The sequence below is a fragment of the Lemur catta genome, chromosome 12 (assembly GCF_020740605.2).
Source record: "Lemur catta isolate mLemCat1 chromosome 12, mLemCat1.pri, whole genome shotgun sequence".
Classification (NCBI taxonomy): domain Eukaryota; kingdom Metazoa; phylum Chordata; class Mammalia; order Primates; family Lemuridae; genus Lemur; species Lemur catta.
The window spans coordinates 91010785-91029602 of record NC_059139.1 but is presented as its reverse complement, the minus strand read 5'-3'; the positions used below and the strand labels follow the sequence as shown (position 1 = coordinate 91029602).

At 34.7% G+C, this 18818-nt stretch overlaps 1 protein-coding gene across 2 annotated transcripts in view; it reads right to left on the bottom strand.

Moving 5' to 3' along the window:
• SLC12A2 (solute carrier family 12 member 2) overlaps nucleotides 1-18818 on the bottom strand; it is a 93096-nt gene that overhangs the window by 18093 nt on the left and 56185 nt on the right. Inside the window, exons 11-18 of one of the 2 annotated variants that reach the window (XM_045566551.1) lie at nucleotides 16157-16264; nucleotides 15007-15130; nucleotides 13761-13862; nucleotides 12009-12164; nucleotides 10655-10754; nucleotides 5611-5722; nucleotides 3905-4045; nucleotides 2333-2439 (exon numbers count right to left, since the gene is read on the bottom strand). In XM_045566551.1, the coding sequence (XP_045422507.1) occupies nucleotides 2333-2439; nucleotides 3905-4045; nucleotides 5611-5722; nucleotides 10655-10754; nucleotides 12009-12164; nucleotides 13761-13862; nucleotides 15007-15130; nucleotides 16157-16264 (950 nt within the window). The remainder of the gene's footprint in view (nucleotides 1-2332; nucleotides 2440-3904; nucleotides 4046-5610; nucleotides 5723-10654; nucleotides 10755-12008; nucleotides 12165-13760; nucleotides 13863-15006; nucleotides 15131-16156; nucleotides 16265-18818) is intronic. The other variant, XM_045566552.1, reaches the window with a different exon arrangement.

The following is an 18818-nucleotide window of genomic DNA, read 5'->3' as shown; positions in this document are numbered from 1 at the left end:
TTACATACTGTTAATAAAAAGAGAATATATAAGTATACCGCAACTGCACAAGGCATTTGGAATCACAACCAAAACATTAGTGCCACAAGCTGAAGAATGAGTGGTGTCATTGCTTTAAAACTGGTTTCCCTGATCATCACCTAAATGTACATCAGGGAAGGATACCAATTGGATATCAGACTGGGATGGGGGGTGGGGGGAGGGGATGGGTGTATGCCTACATGATGAGTGCGTTGCACACCCTCTGGGGAATGGTCATGCTTGAAGGTGCAGACCCGGGGAGGTGGGGGGGGGAGGGGATGGAGGTATGACTACATGATGAGTGCCAGGTGCACTGTCGGGAGAATGAGAATGGACGCGCTTGGGACTCTGACTCGGGGGGATGGGTGGGACATGGAAAATGTATATAACCTAAACTTATGTACCCCCATGATGAGCTGAAATAAAAAATATATATATATAAAAAAAAAAAAAAATTAGACTTTACCTTAAAAAAAAAAAAAATAAAAAAAATAAAACTGCTATTAATTTACATGGCTCTGAAAAACCAGAAAGTGGTATTTTGCTGATCCTTTAATTGCAGTCTGCTGTGCAATACTTGGAGTAATACTTGGACTTTCAGGGCAAACATTCACTTTAATCCCTACAAGGTCAAAGTCAGAAAGACCCCTTCAGTGCTCTCATTATAAGCAACTATGACTAACACTGTGGCAGGCATATAGAAGAATTATTTGCAAAAATGTCACTTTTTCTATTTTCTGAGATAATTACCCCATGTCACTGGTCTTGAATCTTGGGAGAGAAAAAGCACAGTCCATGGGTCACAGGCTTTATGGTTCATGGCCCACATTATTTAATCTTTCTTTCTACTGTCTTCCCTTCCCTAATCCCCATACAGAGTACAGAATTAGAAAGCCACAGTGAGACTCTGCTTACAAAAAATAGTAAACCCAAAGAGAAACAGCAGCCACAATACACAACAAATCAGCAGAGCTCTAACTTTATTAAAAGCATTTAACAATTAGTTGGGAAATCTTGTTCATCAAATATATTCCTCATCAGTATAAAGACATTAAAAAAAAAAGTAGAATATGAGATCTAGTTACTTCCTCACGAAAGGAAAACTGTCATATGTGAGGCAGGCTAATGAGCACGTGGCTCTACCTTAAAATACAATGGGGGCTCGGGGGAGGGAGGTAACTCCAGTGAGTTAAAGGCAATCAGTGCAAGTTCATAGAGAAAATAGGACTTGAATCTTAATCTTGGAGCTATTTTATAAATGTGTTTCTTTCTTTTTTTAAAAAAAATACAACTACTTGAAGAAACATTTCATAAGAAGGAACAAACAGCTCTATTTCATCAGTGGTGAGGCCAAGAAAAAGACCATGCCTGAACCCGGTGTGGCGCGTGCGAGGAGACGCCTATTTCCAGTGTGAACAAGACAGCGTTGTTAGACAAACGTTAATACTAGCACACTAAGAGAGACTAATAAATATATCTGGCAAAAACAAAAAAAGTTTAATTCTTTTTATTAAATAACTCAGTAGATTACGTTAAACAGGTACATAAATGAAAATCCATGAACAGATTAAAACCAGAAAGACAGAGTGACAAAGAATTAAAAGAGCCCACTAGACAACCCACAAAAGAGGAGTTACAATGAAGTAAAACAAAACTAAGCTATATGATAAAGATCAATAGAAATGCCAGTGAAAAATGAATCATAAATTCAAAACTTGACACTTGAAGGGGGTAGAAAAGCAACACATGTAAGTACATTTAAATAAGAGAAATGCAAATAACTTTAAGAATGAACCAAATGATTAACTGCAGAATTTGTCTGTGAGGGGAGCAAGCCTCCCTCTGGGGTTGGTGTCAGTGAGGAAACGCCCTTCCCTCAGCATGAGATGCTGTAACGACACAGCCTAGCTGCGGGGTCTAATGACATTGGGGAACTCTGCTCAGCAACAGCTGTAGGGATGGGAAAACGCCTACTAACTTCAGTGGGAAGCCAGAGCACACACATGCAGATAAACACATACATATGTACACGCATACATATGTATGTGCTTGTGTATAAAGAGACAGAAAATCAAAAAATTTTAAGAGATCATCAAGTTAAAACCCAGATACCTCACATGATTCTTTTTGTTCCTATGTTTCTATTAGAAGAGAGTATAAGAGAAACAAGCTTCAAAAATTAGAGCAAGCTTCCAAAATTAACATTTTCTGAACCAACGAAATTACTAAATTAAAAAGATACTTACTTTCTATTTCCTGTTAAATTCAAATAAAATTAAATTTAAAATAGTTTCCAAAAAAAGATACTTACTGAAATAAATTTATATACATATCCACATCCCTCATATCTGCTTGCAACCAATCTTTCTTAAATCCAAGGACAAGTGTGTTTGGTTTCATCCGACCAAGACCAGCAGCCTAAAATACAGGACATATACAACTTTAAAGATATACTACATTCAACAAAATGTCTTTTGAAGTGGTAAAATTGTCCTTCAAACTGACAGTCTCTAAATATTAGATGCTCTTATCAGTAAAAATTTTTCAACATCCCATACATGCATATTTACTTATAAACTACATATATTAATTGTATTGATTGTATATTATTTATGATTAAACATATATAAATATAGAAGTTTAAAATGAAACACCTGAATAGTTCTAACTGCACATTTTTATACTTCTATTAATATGATCTACCCAAATTTGCATTTTTTACTAAGAGCAATATGATATATTTAATCTACTCATAATGATACAGTGGAATTCTCAGTTATATATTTTGATAACTGCCATTAAAACCTAGATGCAAAAGTCCAAATGGCTGCAGTTCTGAATCACACCCATACCAAAATTTGAATTCTTTCTAACAATCATGCAAACGTTTCTGCTGTAATTTAGCTAGTTAATATACCTCAATTGTTCCACCAATCAATTTTTCTTGCAACCTCATTAGGATGTGCAATTCAATGCGCTTAACACACATAACAAGTATATTGTGGTTTTAATTTTTATTTCTGTCACTTAGTTTTCCTCTCTGTTCATATCTTTCATTTTTTTTTCCTTTTACTTAAAGAGTAATTCTTTAGATTCTTTTGCTGTTTACCTGTCAGGATTATCTTCCCTTGGTCTGTGTATTCCTTTTTTGTTTGCTTTAGAAATTCAAAGTTTTAAACTTTAAACTAAAAAATTATTGGTTTCTTATTCATAGTTCAACTTTCTGTGTTTCTCATTCTTTCCTATATTTTCTTCTAAAATTTTTAAAACTTTGTCTTTTAAATTGAGGTCTTTAATCTGCCTGAAAATGAATTTTGTATGGTCTTTGTAAGGATCTACTTTATTACTCTTGCATGCGGATAATCAATTGTTCCAGCCCATCCTTTCAATGTCATTTCTGTCACATGTATTTCCTATGAGTGGCTCTACTTCTTCTGTTTTGTTACATTCATCTAATTGTCTATCACTACTTCAATATCACAATGGCTTAATCACTGTAGTTTTATGAAAAGGCTTTATATCCTACAAAGCGAGCCTACCTTCATTGCTTATTTTTCCTGAAGATTGCCTTGGCTATTCTTAACCCTGTGCTTATCCAGTTCTAAGAAACACACAACAGAAAGGGCTCAGAGGACAATACTCTGGGCCTTCCACCTGTTTTTAACAACGTAGCTCCACAGTTATGCTACTAACACAGAACAGCACAAAATTTCCATAGTCCTTTTAGTTCTAAATTACACAGATCTTAGTAGTTTACTTTAATAAAGATATTTTAAAAGACTTACCATTTGTACCAATATAAATAAATCTAGAATGAGAACATTTCTAAAGACTTATCCAGAACTAAAATGTAGGCAGCATGCGAAGGGCGTAACAAATTCACCTGCATCAAGTACTGTGCACCTTCTCGCAAGTCATCTGCGTGGACTGGAGCATAGAACGCCTTCATTTTGTTTTTAATAAGCCATCTCTGATATTTGGTTTGATCAATGGATATCTCTTTCATGGCTTGCCTTCGAGGGCCCTTTAAATAAAAATATTTAACTGAAAGGTAATCTATTTCACATTTATAAAAACCATCCAGTTCTACTGGCTTGAAACAGGTGTCTAAATGTGGGTGTGGGAGAAGTGTGACAATACCACTTTGTTTTTATGTAGTGAAGTTTTTCTGATACTTAAGATTACAAAAATGTAAAGTTGACGAAATAGTTAGGCACAGGGGTGCCAGGAGAAAGGAGAAGAGAATAGGAAGAAGCACAGACTTAAAAATAAATCAAAAGTTTCAATACTAAGTAAATGAGAGGAGTTAGAAATTATTGAAATGGAGAAGAACAAAATAATAGCCTTCTATTTTTCTACAGAAACTTTCTTAGTTTTTTGTTTCTCCCAAATGTGAGTTATTAATTCTAAGTAACATAACATCATTGAAAATCAAAGTGAGCTATATTATACTAATACATTTTCTTCTTCATACTTCTGTTAAAAGAAGTAAAAGAGCTTTTGATAACTCGCAATTCTATTTTGATCCTTGCAAACAACACATAAAGTGTGTTATACACAAATACATAAAGCAAAAATCTAAAAGTGTGTTTAAGAGTACATACCATAAGCATGAATAAGTAAAGGAAAACTACAATTTGTGTTTGAAATTGCCCCATTTGTGATGTCTTGTGCTCAAGCCTCAATCTGAACTGATTAGCCTAGAGACAGACTGGAAAACTCCAGAGGTCCCATGTGAGGTCTGTGTCTCAGTGTGTGTTTCCACCATCCTACACACACACACACACACACACACACACACACACACACACACACACGTGCATGCACAACCCTGACTTTGCCACTATACAAGTAGAAGAGCAACTGTAGCAGGAGTGGGACATGGGGCATACAGACACATTTCCAGCACCACAACAAGAGCTTGGGAGAGAAGCTAACCTGCAAAGCAAATACTCCAATTCCTTATGCGGAACAGGTAAACCATCATCCAGTCTATTTTCTACAGCCACAATGCCAAAAAACAAAAAACTACTTTGGATGAAAGTCTGCCACTATTTTTAACAATTTTCTTATTACTTGTTAAAACAAAAAAATGAATGGGCAATTACACGGGTTTGAACTTAGAAATTCAGCATTTACTTTGCTCTTCTTATATATCAGAGGTGCTACTTCCCATATTTGCCGTAATTTTGCTCTCTCCTCTAATCCCCGTATTTTTCTGGTAAGTAAATGTTCTAAGTGTTCTTAGGACTTTATGAAGTATATTAATATGAAAAATAACATACTGAATTTCACTTTGACTCCTTAGTTATTAAGAAGATTTTTTTCTTGGACAAACTGCCCTATAAGGGCAATATAATTTGCTAAAAATCTACTCACAATGAATAAGAAAACAATTAGAGTTCAAAATCTATTTTAAAATGTTACTGAGACCATTTAGAGGCAAAAATATGTTGAAAAAAACTACCTACCAAAAAACACCCAACAGATTTGTTTGTCTAATTATTTCCAATCTAGAAAGTCCCACAAATTATAAATTATACTCAGAGTGAAAAATATTTTGATACAGAAAACAAAATTGATACTCACCATATGTACATGGCCACAGATCATCAAGCCGACATTCTTTGTGAAATCATGAACAAGATGAAGTAAAGCTGGGCGTGAGTTTGGAGCACCTGTCATAACAAGACACTGCGGCCTAATTTAAGATGAAAAAGATAAAATTAGGAAAGTTTATGTTTGGGGCAAGAAGAACATGATTTTACGTTGTTTCTCCAAGAAACTTTCTTTACACAACTGTTCTTAAGACACAGGCCACAGGATTCTCATAAGAGATGACTTTTAACCAGGCTTTCTTGGTACGTGAGAAATGCAGAAACAAAACCTTGGAACAAACATCACACCCAATGTCCCTCTAACATAATAGGTAACATTATACACCAATATTCTGGTAGGCATTATAAAAGAAGTTACCATGTTAGTTAAAAAAAAACATAATAACGTTTCGTCTTCTAAAGGTAATACATATTCCAGTTGCTTCACAGAGCTTGCCGAACTTCCCGAGAGTGCAGCCTTGCCTTTCTGTGCTGACAGGTCATTTTCCTTCTTAGCTTGATCACATCATAATTATTTCTACTTCATGACATCAGCCCTCTCTAATCTAGCTTAACCTTAATAACTACTGTCACATGAGTAAAGTCACCTATGGTGAAGAGAAGATTTCCACGTAAACTAAAAGTTTTAATTCCAATTAATAATGGTGAAAGCCAAAATTGAATTCAATTGTCTTTGCAAATGCTGGACAGTGGTATGGCTTTTATTTATTTGCTCATGCTTGATTTTCTCTAATTAGAAATGGGAATCAATCTTGTTTAATGAAAAAACATTCAGGCATCCATTTTACAGGTCTAAACAGATTAGTAAAAATTCCTTAAAACAAGAATTTATATAATTGAAATAAACTTTAGCAGAAAGCCAATAGCAGACTAAAATTTCTAACTTAAACATTAAATTAACTTTTAGAGTAGTTCCTAAAATAAGCATGAAAACCTGAATAAAGACCTTAAAAAAATAACTTAGAATTGCAAACTAGCCGAACAACCAATTCTGTTTTGGAGAGTTGCTTTGGGGCGATGAAACAAGAAGTCATATCCCATGACTCAGACTGCTAAACGTCTCCCTCTCTGAGCTTTAGCGAGTTACACCGCTCCTCAGCCAGAGAGTACGCTTCCCAGCCTTCCCAGGATCTAAGTGTGGCCCTACGACCGACCGACTGACCATCTGTAAGGTGCTCCTACATCCAGGCCAGGGGCTCTCCCTCCAGACTTTCTTTCCCTTTCCTGTAAGCTAGACCATGGATGTGGTGATGACTTTGACCACATGAACAAAATACCTCCTAGGGAATGGCAGACTGACAAGACAACAGGAATGTGGGTCCTAAATGACCAAACGCAGCAAATCTGCCTACGTGTCACGAACTATCCACCCATTTCTGGACTATCATGTGACACCAGTACCTTTCTTGTTTGAGCCACCGTATTTTTCAGTCTTTTTGTCATGGTAGTTTAACCTATACCCTAACTAATGTAAGCTATTACTTTGGAAAATTAACTTGTAGTCCCTACCTTTACTAAATAGTAAACCAAAGAGGCAAAACTTGTTTTTTGTTTGTTTTAGAAATGGGTCTCACTCTGTCACCCAGGCTGGAGTGCAGTGATGTCATCAGAGCTCACTGCACCCTCAAACTCCTGGGCTCGAGCAATCCTCTTGCCTCACCCTCCCAAGTAGCTGGGACTACAGGCACACACCATCATGCCTGGCTAATTTTATTTTATTTTTTAAACTTTTTTGTAGAGACGGGGTCTCACTATGTTGCTCAGGCTGGTCTCAAACTCCTGAGCTCCAGCAATCCTCTTGCCTTGGCCTCCCAAAGTGCTAGGATTACAGGTGTCAGCCATGTGCCCAGCCCAAAAAGGCATCATTGGGTACAGTTTTATCATGCCAAAAATGGTACAGTACAAAATCTATTAGGGGTGACCTTAATAACCATAGCAGAATAAACATTTGCTTGATTTTAACTGCTTCCCCCAAATTATCTATGGTATAAAGAGATTTTTTTTAAAGTCACAAACCACAAAAATATAGAGAACAGGACAAGACACAATAGCACTGAAATATAGAAAGCCAGAAAGGAAGTAAATGGAAGAACAGTAAAGGATTTGACAAATCAGGAGAAAGCTAAATCCTAAATAAACATGAGAAAGCTGTGAAGCTACCCGATTTTTTACCTGGAAATCACCAAAATGCCTAGGAATCAGTGGCAGCAGGTGTCTCTGGAAGAGACAGTGTGTTGAGAAAACTAAAATAAGGACTGGTTTAAAGTTCACATAACAAGCAACATACCCAAATCATCTAACAAGCAACACGCCAAATCATCTCGATCACTATTATGGGCAACTGTGCCCATCCCGCCACTGTACTATTAAGCTGGGGCTTATTGGCTCGAGAGGGTCTCTGGTCTGGAAGACACCAGCAACAGATGGGGACAGAAGTAAGCTACTTTAAATAGGAGAGTCAGGAAAACACTTAAATACTAAACCCTGAAGCCTTCAAGCTCCTTCCCCACTTGGCTCCCAGAACTAAGGTAGCCAGGGTTTACCTACAAACAGAAGATTAAGAGATTCTTTTCTGGGAAATCTAATCAGGTCAAAAAGAAAGCTTTTAAAATAAATTCCTCAAAGAACCAGCAAAGCCACATTAGGACTTCAACTGCCAACCCCCCTCGCCAATGCAGAGCTCCCTCACCAGGGATTATAGATACTGCATTTCAGACAAGGCTAAATCCCAGAACCCAAATTAAAGAAACAGGCAACAGTGAGAAAAAAACTTCAAGGAAACAGAAACTACAGGTGAAGAAAACAAAATCTTTTGGCAAGTTTCGTGACGACTAAGATAGTGGTAAATACAAAGTTAAATTAAAAAAAAGTTATCAGTTCTAGGGAACACAGAAAAGCTGTGCAGCAGAGAAAAAAACAATCATAATTTACTACATAGCTCAGCTGTACAGCATGTTTAAAACGTCATAAAAATATAAATACTAAATATGATCCAATCAAAATCATGACATAAAGGTATGCCGAGGAGGGGCAAGGGGAGGATGCATGGCACAGGTACATGAAAGGCATCAGCGGATAATGCCTAAAATTAAAAATCAAAAGTACAGCAGTTCTCCCTTATCTACAGTTTTGCCTTCCTTGGTTTCAGTAGATAAAAAAATTCTAGAACCAGACAAGTCATAAGTTTTACATTGTGCTTCATTCTTAGTGTGATTAAATCTCTCGACATCCCACTCCATCCGGTCTGGGACATGAATCCTCCCCTTGTCCAGTGTACCCAACTGTCTACACTCTCCATCCGTTAATCACTTAGTAGCCGAGTCCCTTACCAGATCAACTGTCTTGGTATCACAAGGCTTGTGTTCAAGTAACCCTTATTTTACTTCATAATGGCCCCAAAGCACAAAAATAATGATGCTTGCAATTTGGATATGCCAAAGAGAAGCCATAAAGTACTTTCTTTAAAGTATTTTAAGTGAAAAGGTGAAAGTTCTCAATAAGGAAAGAAAAAACAAAGTATACTGAGATTGCTAAGATCTACAGTAAGAACAAATCTCCTACCTGTGAAATTGTGAAGAAAAAAGAAATTCGTGTTAGTTTTGCTGTTGTACTTCAAACTGCAGAAGTACAGCCACAGCGTTTCAGTGCTTAGTTAAGATGGAAAAAGCACCACATTTGTGGGTGGAAGATGTACGTGGACAGAAATGACAATCAGGTTCAGTACGACCCACCAGTCCCCAGGCCTCCCTGCAGACGGGGGAGGTGCTGCTGCGCAGCGAGACAGCAGGTGTCTGAGACAGGAATACTAAAAACCCACCTCCGAGTTGGAAGTGGTACCTGTGGGGTGAGGGAGAAGGGATAGGAGAGATGGGGCAACTACTGATTTTCATGACAAATCTTTTAAGACTTGTTTTTCTTCTTTAAACCATATTCATGTATAATTCTAATAAAAATTAAATAGCCAAATTGGCCTAAACTGTTTCTTTAAAAAATGTTCCCATTACTATAATAAGCCAAAGCAACAGGTTTTTATTGATGGCAAATTAACTTTGATTCTTGGTCATACCCTCAGTTCTAAGATCAACTTTTTTACATAAAAGAATGATTTTTGTTTTCTTGTCATCCTTGGCATCAACTATCCAAAATACCCTGAAATTAAAAGTTTTCCTCCCAGGGCTCTCATTCCATTTTCTTTTCTCTATTTTTTTCCTACCCTAAAGCAGAAGATCTGTGGTCTCTGGGAACTTTTCATTCTAGAAAAAAGGAGGGAGTGGTCCAAAAGAGTAACAAAAAGTACACAAAGACTTTTTTTACTGGGAGAGGTTTTTCCTAGCACTTATCCACTCTTCAGGGTTTCTTTAAAAAATATTATTTTCCCTTTTGGTTTTTGACAAACATGGAAAAGATTTGTGTTTACCCAGCAGAAGCCAATGAGGGTTGATTACTAATGACAAAAGAAAGTTTATATTGATAAGCGATAAACTATTATAAAGATAAAATACATACTCAAAGTCACTTATTGAGGAAAATAGTAATCAATGCTCTGTACTGTAAGGCATTGATTCTTTACCACTGTAACTGACTGCCAGTTAGTCAATGATGAGAAAGAAGGAACTAACATGGAAATATTTAGTATTTTAGTAAAATTACAAAATAAGGCATGTCAAAAATCTACAAATTTCACACTCAGTAGTTGACAGTAGTTATATAACTTTAGTAGCCAGAGAGGGGAAAGCTTTCACTTGATGATGCCTATCACTTAAAAGCCTGCAAATAAGAGACCTTCAAAATTTTCATAACATTTTTCTAAAGCAAATAATAATTTTTCTCTTTGTACAATTTTGGTTTTGAATAATTAAATTGCCCAAGTTCAACTAAAATAAAAAATAGTATTCTATGCTTTTGGCAAATTTTTTATGAAGTATCAGTATATGAAAACATCGATGAACAATGATTTAAGAACTGATTGGCCAGCTAAGAGAAGATGTTTCCATGTCACCTTCCTTATCACTCACCTGAAGTTTTTCACATGGTCTTCCACCCCCGAAAGCCGGATCGAGTGCTGCAGCGCACTCAGGTAGGTCAGGGCCTGTGTGGAGGACCCCCAGTTCACATCTGCGGGAAGACAGTGCTCAGGTAGCGGAACACCAGTAACAACTACCAATCTGAGACACAATTAAAACATGCTTCCATATTTAAAAAGTCAATTGCTAAAATAAACTATTGTACTTGTAACTTTCAAATTCAAATATATAGCATGACATGAAGACTACGATAATGTGAACCACAATTCATTTAAAGAAAAAGTGTAATTTAGAAAAAGACTGAGATGACAGTGATGCATACAACTCAGGAGTCTTAAAGTAAATATTTTTAAATTATTGTTAATTTAGTCAAAAGTCTAAAGGGAAAGGAGCAGATCTCTGATTGTTAAGAAGTACTTAACTGTTTAGGTTATTTGAACAGGAAAATTTAAAAATGTTATTGCATAAACAACTTGGACATCAGACAATTATTTTAGGCATTTGTTAATTTACAGACAGTAGGTGTATTAGAGAAATAATTGCTTTGAAAATGATTTCTCCATTTCATCTCTAGAGCCACCACTCTAATCCAAAACCTCATCATTTCATACCTGGATTACAAAATGTTTCCTCGTTGTATGAAACTACTACATTGCAACTACTCTTATAATTTCTTGCTAATCTATTCTATTGGGCCCAAACTTTTCAAATCTTTATTGTCAGATTTTTCTTCTGTGTTACATGTTACAATATTGAATACTGGACCAATCCCAACATACTCCAGCATCATCATCTTACATAGAGATACACCAAGCTATTATCAATACAACATAAACTAAGCAATTATTAATTATTCCCAGTTAAAACATGTTTGTCCAATTTTCTCTGCTGCACAGTAACCTAATGGCAAATATACTGTCTTCTAGTATTTTGTGAATTCCATGGTACTTACTAGGGTTCTAAGACCACAGTAGGTTACATGTATGCTTATTAGGCTACAGCTACTACCAATACTACACATCTGAATCCTTTAAAAGAATAATTTTAAACTATATTGAGTGCAACAGAAGGCTAATTATACAAATTTATAATTTTTCTACAAATAGGATTAAATTTAATTTATAGGAAAGAATGGAATTCCATACGAAGTCTTTCAGTAATTGTTTCATTAAAATTGCATGTATTTGAAAAAGAAAACAAAAACTTCATGTGTTTGGAAATAAAGTATTTTAGGTTGTACACTAAGTTGCTTTCAAATATACAATCTTATGTTTAAATATGAAAAGTAACAAAGAACCTATAAATGTTCTCTAGTTTGATATGATAAACAGAAAAGGCTACTGACCTGGTTTTTTGTAGGTCACATAAATATACAGCCCCAGGACTATCACGTATGTCAGCAAGGCAGCCCACCAGTTAATGACAAACATCACTATGCAACAAAGAATCGCTCCAATAAGGGATATCCACATGTTGTAGTACTTGAACGCAGGACGCCACCCTAACAATAACAAGCAAATGGATAAATAAAAGTCACCCAGATACCTCATCCGCTTGATACAATGGTACATACGTATTCACAAAATAACTTTCTTTGGGGCTGCCCCACGGAGAAGGCTTTTAGCATTAAGTCTAGCATGAAGGCTAACACCTAACAGTAAAGTCAAAGCCTGTCACTGGTCACAGTTGAATTTGATGGTTCCTGATGGCCACGGAGAGGGCATATCTATTTACTTCCGCAGTACAGTAGCTGACTAGTTCTGTATCCAATAAACTCTCTACAAAAAAAACCAGTCAATCAACCTATTCTATCTAGCGAATGCTGAAAACTACAGATGGTTTGAAAGAGAAGGCTGCAAATTGAGTCCTTAGTAGTATGGTTTTATTTTCTCATTTTTACCATAAGACATATCCATATTCTAATGAATACATAAAACATTCCAAACAAAATGTTCATGAAAATCATTAAAAATTCACCAACTTGCTAGAAAAACTAAGAGTTAACTATAGAAACACATACCTTCCATTTAGTGATGTATTTCTGACTTAAGCTCACTCTAAAATACATTGAAGACTATATTTTTAAATTTTCACTGATAGGTAATTTCACAGTCAAAAGTATTTTTTAAAAAATTGCTTCAAAAAAATTCATATTTTCATTATCTATAGAGTACAATGTACACCACTTGGGTGACGGGTACATCAGAAGTCCAGACTCCACCACCATACAATATATACATGTAACAAAATTCAACTTGTACCTCTAAATCTATTAAAATTTTTTAAAAAATTAAAACTAAAAAAGTTTACAAGTGGTGAAGCATCAGCAATTTCATACGGATCAATCAAATAAGCCAAAATTATCACCCACAAATTATTTTTTGGGATATAGCAGGTAATCAGTACACATTTACTGAATAGGTTTAAAGTTGAATAGACCCAAGGAACTCATAAGTATAATAAAAAGTTCCTTTGTAGATCTTATCCAGTTAATAATAAATCACTAGTACTATATTTAAAAAAATATTTTTAAAGTAAAAACTGAAGCTAAAGTGTTTGTGTCCAAAGTTCCCATACTTTATCGTTCTTGTTCTGACTTTTAGATCCTTAAAATGAACACTGCTTTTGTTTCTGCAGTTCCTTCCCTAACTTCCAACTGTTGTCACAGTTTATAGCAAAGGTCTTATATACTTTTTCAGTTGACAGAGCCCCCTTAATGTTAGAATTCTACAGAATTCATTGTGTTAAAAACATTTTGAGACAGGTTAATTATTATATAATAATATTCTTAGAACTGAAACAGAAATCTGCTACACAGTAAAAACCAATTTAAAAAAACAGTAAAATAATTCTTCTAAAGTGTTAGAATTAAAGATTAATACTATCTTAAGTTCTTTGAAGACAAGAAACAATATTAACAGCGAACTTCACGATACAGAGATTTCTTAAGACTCAATTTGATTTAACTATAAAGGCAGACTCCGGATTAATTAGCTAGTCTCACATATACTGTCTTTTAAAATGTGCCAAAGTTTTATTTTCTTTGAAATCAAAAACATGAATAAATTTACAAAACTTTTAAAGAATGTCAAATCACCTGGAGATTTTGCAAGTGATGCATGGAATACTGAAAAATTGATCAATGCATATGATGCGAGGAAGAAGTTAGAGATAATTGGAGCAATAACATTCAATTCAGCTGCAAAAGAAAGGTGAGGCAGATTTACTAATGTATTAGACATTTTTTAACTTTTTAAAATTATGAAATATGTCAGACCTTTAGATAATAGCATAATGAACACCCCTATATCCACCTTTATAAATATTTACACTTTGCCAAATATACTTCTTATACTTTATTTTTCAGAAATTAAATCCTAGGTATACCATTGAAATTCCCTTTATACCTCACTATGCCAAACTTGGTATATTCTGTCCAATCACAATATAGAGTTTTACTATACATATGTAGTCTACATGCATTATATAGTACTGTTTGGGATGTTTTAAAAGTCACATAAATAATCTACTATATATGTATCACTCTGTAGTTTGATCTTTTATTATATTTGAAATTCACCATATTGATATATGAAAACCAAATTTATTCATTTTCTTTACTGCTGCATATTATTCTGCAGTTTCATTCTTCTGTTGATTTAGGTTGCTTCCACTTTGCACTATTATAATTAATGACACTAGAAACATTCTTGATATGGCTCTTTGTGCATATATACAAGTTTCCTTAGGGTACGTACCTAGAAAAGGAAGTGCTAGATCATAGGAAACTTTACCAGATGTTGCAAACTTGTTCTCCCAAAGTATGTACACCAAACACCCATTTCCCATCATCACATGAGAGCCAGTTTCCACATAGCCCCACGACACTTAGTGGTATCATCAGCCTTTTAATGTCAACTAATCTCAGGGCTTAGACAAAATCCTTTAAAACTAAAAAGTCCCGTGTCTTCCTTAGCAGTGGAAGACCCGCTGGAGCTCACTTGAGATTAGAGGCAAAAGTGCCAAAAATAAATCAGCAAAGGCACTACCTTCATGGGGAACACTGGAATCCCTTTTTCCTTATGCTATTATCATATTTGTTTTAGGGACAAGAACCTAGGAACCTAAACCCTTTAGCTTTAATGGGAACTTATTGATGGCAATAATTTTAGTAAATATATATTAAATATTATTTGCAGTACTTTATAAACATTCTTTCATTTGACTAGAAAGAAACTTAGTATACCAAGCAAAGTAACATTTTGTTAATAACAATTCAATGTTTAGAGCTAATACTATATATGCACCAAAATCTACATTAACATATCATTTATATAACTAACCAATTAAGATGAATCCAAGAGCAATTAAGAATGTTAAGATGTAGCCACGAAGAGGTTCATTATTTTTTCCATAACCTTTAGCAAACATCTGGAAAGCTGGGTAGATGTTGTCTTTACATAGAGCCTAATGAAAAAAACGTAAACATTAATGAAATGTATTAAATTAAACATAGAGATCTGCTTATAGTTATAATAGGTTAGTCAGGAAAGAAACTCAAATTTCTAATTCCTTGTCCTCTTTCTTTCCTGTCTCATAATACTTCACCTACAAACTGTAACGGAGATTGAAACATTTCAAACATTGGATGGGTAACTGGTTTAGAATACTGCTAACTATCTGCCTTATCCAACTCCCACAGTGAAATTCTTTTTATCTATGAAGAAGAAATCAGAGAAGCAGACATACAAATGAAAGATGTTGGAAGTTTGGTAAATATGACATCGGTATGACCTACTTTAAGAAAATCAAGTCCAGATCTTAAAGCAAATAAAAGTCCTAATTATAAAACTTAACCACTTTTCTTAAAACATTACTGAACACTACTGTTTCAAAAAGTACGTTCTATGCCTTTACTGTACTCACTGGTTATAAATATAACATTAAGAACAAGGGTGTAGAATCAACATTCCCTTTCCTTGATTTAGTAGTAAAAAGTATTGCCTATCAGTATCAGCTGTTTGTTTAATGCTCACCAAAGGGAGAGAATGTCTATTCTGTTCAATGTCTGGCACAAATTACACATTCAAACATTTGTGAAATATTTAGGCTGACATCATGCTGACTGGGACAAAGACAGTCGACTACTTCTGATTTATGGTCTTAGGTCACACTCCTAGTCTTCTGTGAGACATTTTGAAAATTTATACTAAGTATGCCAAAAAAGAGCAAAAATCCATCATCGCTTCTAAAAAGACAACTCACAGACTACGCCTTGACAGTAGGTAAATGCACATGTTTATATAAATCTACATAATTCATTCATACACATAAAATTAAATATACCTGTCTTGATACACGTGCATATGTATTTATTATATATATACATGGGGTTGATAGAAGCAAATAATTTAAAAATAGAAACAATCACAAATCAAAAAATATTATCTTAATTTCCCCTTTAACAAAGACTATTAATATGAAAACACTTACCTGAAATATTTTGGGAGCACTGACAAGGGATGCTAACGCTGAAGAAAGAGTAGCTGAAAAGATACCTGCAGAAATTAATGGTGCAAATCCTGACACCATGCTCATTACCTTAAATGAAAATGACACAAATTGAAAAATAAGTCTCACAAACAATTCAAATAGGACACCCCATTACATAGTTACATCTTGATTATGCTAATGAAGGAGACTGACACTGGGACTATTTGATAACAAATAATAATGGTGTACACATTCCAAACTTTTGAAACAGATTTGCCACTAGTCCTTACCTTAAAAAAAAAAACTTTTCATTTTGTAAAATTTCAAACACACACATGGGCAGAGAGAAGAGGATATGGACTGCTAAATAGTCATTACCTAGTTTCAACAACCATCAACTTGGGGCCAAACCCTACACTATTTTGAAACAAGTCCCAAATATCATTTAATGCGCAAGTGTTTCAGTATGTATCTTTAACAGGTAAGGACTTCTGAAAATTAACATAATATTTGCTTAACAGTACCACAAAGCCAGTAGCATTCAAATTCCCAAATTGTCTCTCTTTTCTTAATCTTTTTAAAATACAAATCAGGATCCAAAAAAAGATTATACATTATATTTGGTTGATGTGCCTCGTACGTCATTTTCAATCCACAGGTTCATACTTCCTTCCTTATCATTTTTATGTCATTTCTCCTATAGAGATCCCACACCCTGGAATTTGCTGACTGCATCCCCACCGTATCGTGTAATCTGTGCCTCTCATCTCAAAACTTCTAGTAAACTGGTAGTTAGATCTAGACGGTTCATCATACTGAGGTAACAAGTTTTTGGTAAGAATATTTCATAGGTAGCATGATTTACTTCCACTGGAAAGGATGTTTCTTTTTATGATGTTAAAACAGTATTTCTAAGTTTTTTTTTTTAAGTTATTATATTTTAGAGTTGTGGAAATATTTCCTGCTGAAAGGACATAAAGTATAAGATTTGCCTCTAAATAATCTGGCACAGGGGAAGTTATAAATGAAACAAAATTAGCCATGCATTGATAACTAATGAAGTTGAGTAATATGTACATTATATTGCTTTCTCTGTCTACATGTTCAAATATTTCCCTAGGAAGACTTTTTCTAATAACAAAAAAGGATTGATCACTAAGATCATGAGAAGACAATCTTATAAATCCACACTGAGGGGCACAATGCAAAATAACTTGGCTGGACTGTTCAAAATGTCAATGTCATAAAGATGAAGATGGGCTGGGAACTCCCCTATAGATTAAAGGCTTTTAAAATGACACGATAACTAAATGCCATATGTGATCCTAGATTAAATCCTAGACCCAGGAAAAATAGCTATAAAGGACATTACTAAGACAAGTGAGAAAATACATATACAGACTATATGTTTAGATAACAGCATTTCACCAATGTTAAATTTCTAAAGTGGAATAACTGTACTATGCTTACATAAAATATCTTAAATACTTCATACTGATTGTCACCTAATAATGTCTATAACTTATTCTCATAGAATTGAGGAAAATACACAGAGAGAAAATGGGGCAAAATATAAACAACTAGTAAATATAACTGAAGGATGGATACACCCATATTCATTATACAGTTCATTCTGTATCTCTGAAATTTGTCAGAATACAAAATTAAAGCGAAAGGGTTGTTTGGTGGATTCAGGTTACCAGCGGCTTGAACAAGAGTAAGTGGTAGTATAAAAATCCCAGCAGTGAATAGTGATCATCACCTAGATTCATTGCTTCAAGAGTGGAGATTTACCTTTCATTTATATTGACTAAGAACACATGCCAACTCAGACCAAAGAGATAAAGAAAGCAGGTTTTAAGCTATCACACACTTGACTGTAGTTTCACGGTTTAAACTGGATATAAAGCCAGGGACGGACACAATCCCTGCAAAAGCCTGAGTTCGTGTGTACATAAACTACCTTGTTGACTGAAGTGCCTTTCCAGGAGACTTATTGTTAAAATTAAGAATACATTTCTTAACTGTTTTAAGAAACATTAGCATACCTTCCCTGACAATATTGGGGGGGGGGCAGGCCTGAAATGATGATTTTCTTCTATTCAGTCCTTTACTTTAGTAGTTACATATATGCTATAACATGTTTCATAATCACTATTTTTTCACAGTAATTAATGCTAGATTATTTAGCATTGGCAACCATTTCTTTAAAGATAGACAGTAAATGACAGGTAAAGTAAGGCAAGATAACAAAGAATATACCCAACTTCTGCTATATATACTTATCAGATCATACAAAAATTCACAGCTGTCTGTAATGATTTCAAAGTCAAATTAAGTGCAAAGACAGAAGGAGACAAATGAAGATAAAAAGTGGACTACAGAGAAGATGACACATACTACCTTGCTGGATTAAGGCAAAACTGACACCATCAGCATTGGATGTAACTATTAACATAACCTTTTAACTTTCATGTTGGAGAAATAATTACATTTTTCCTTCTTCCATCAGTTCTGAATAGAAGTAAATAATGCTCAGGCTTTTTTTTTTTTTAATTTCAGCATATTATGGGGGTACAAAAGTTTAGGTTATGTATATTGCCCTTGCCCTCCCAATGCTCATGCTTAGCATCTGGAAATATTATCCTTTAGAGTCCGTTAG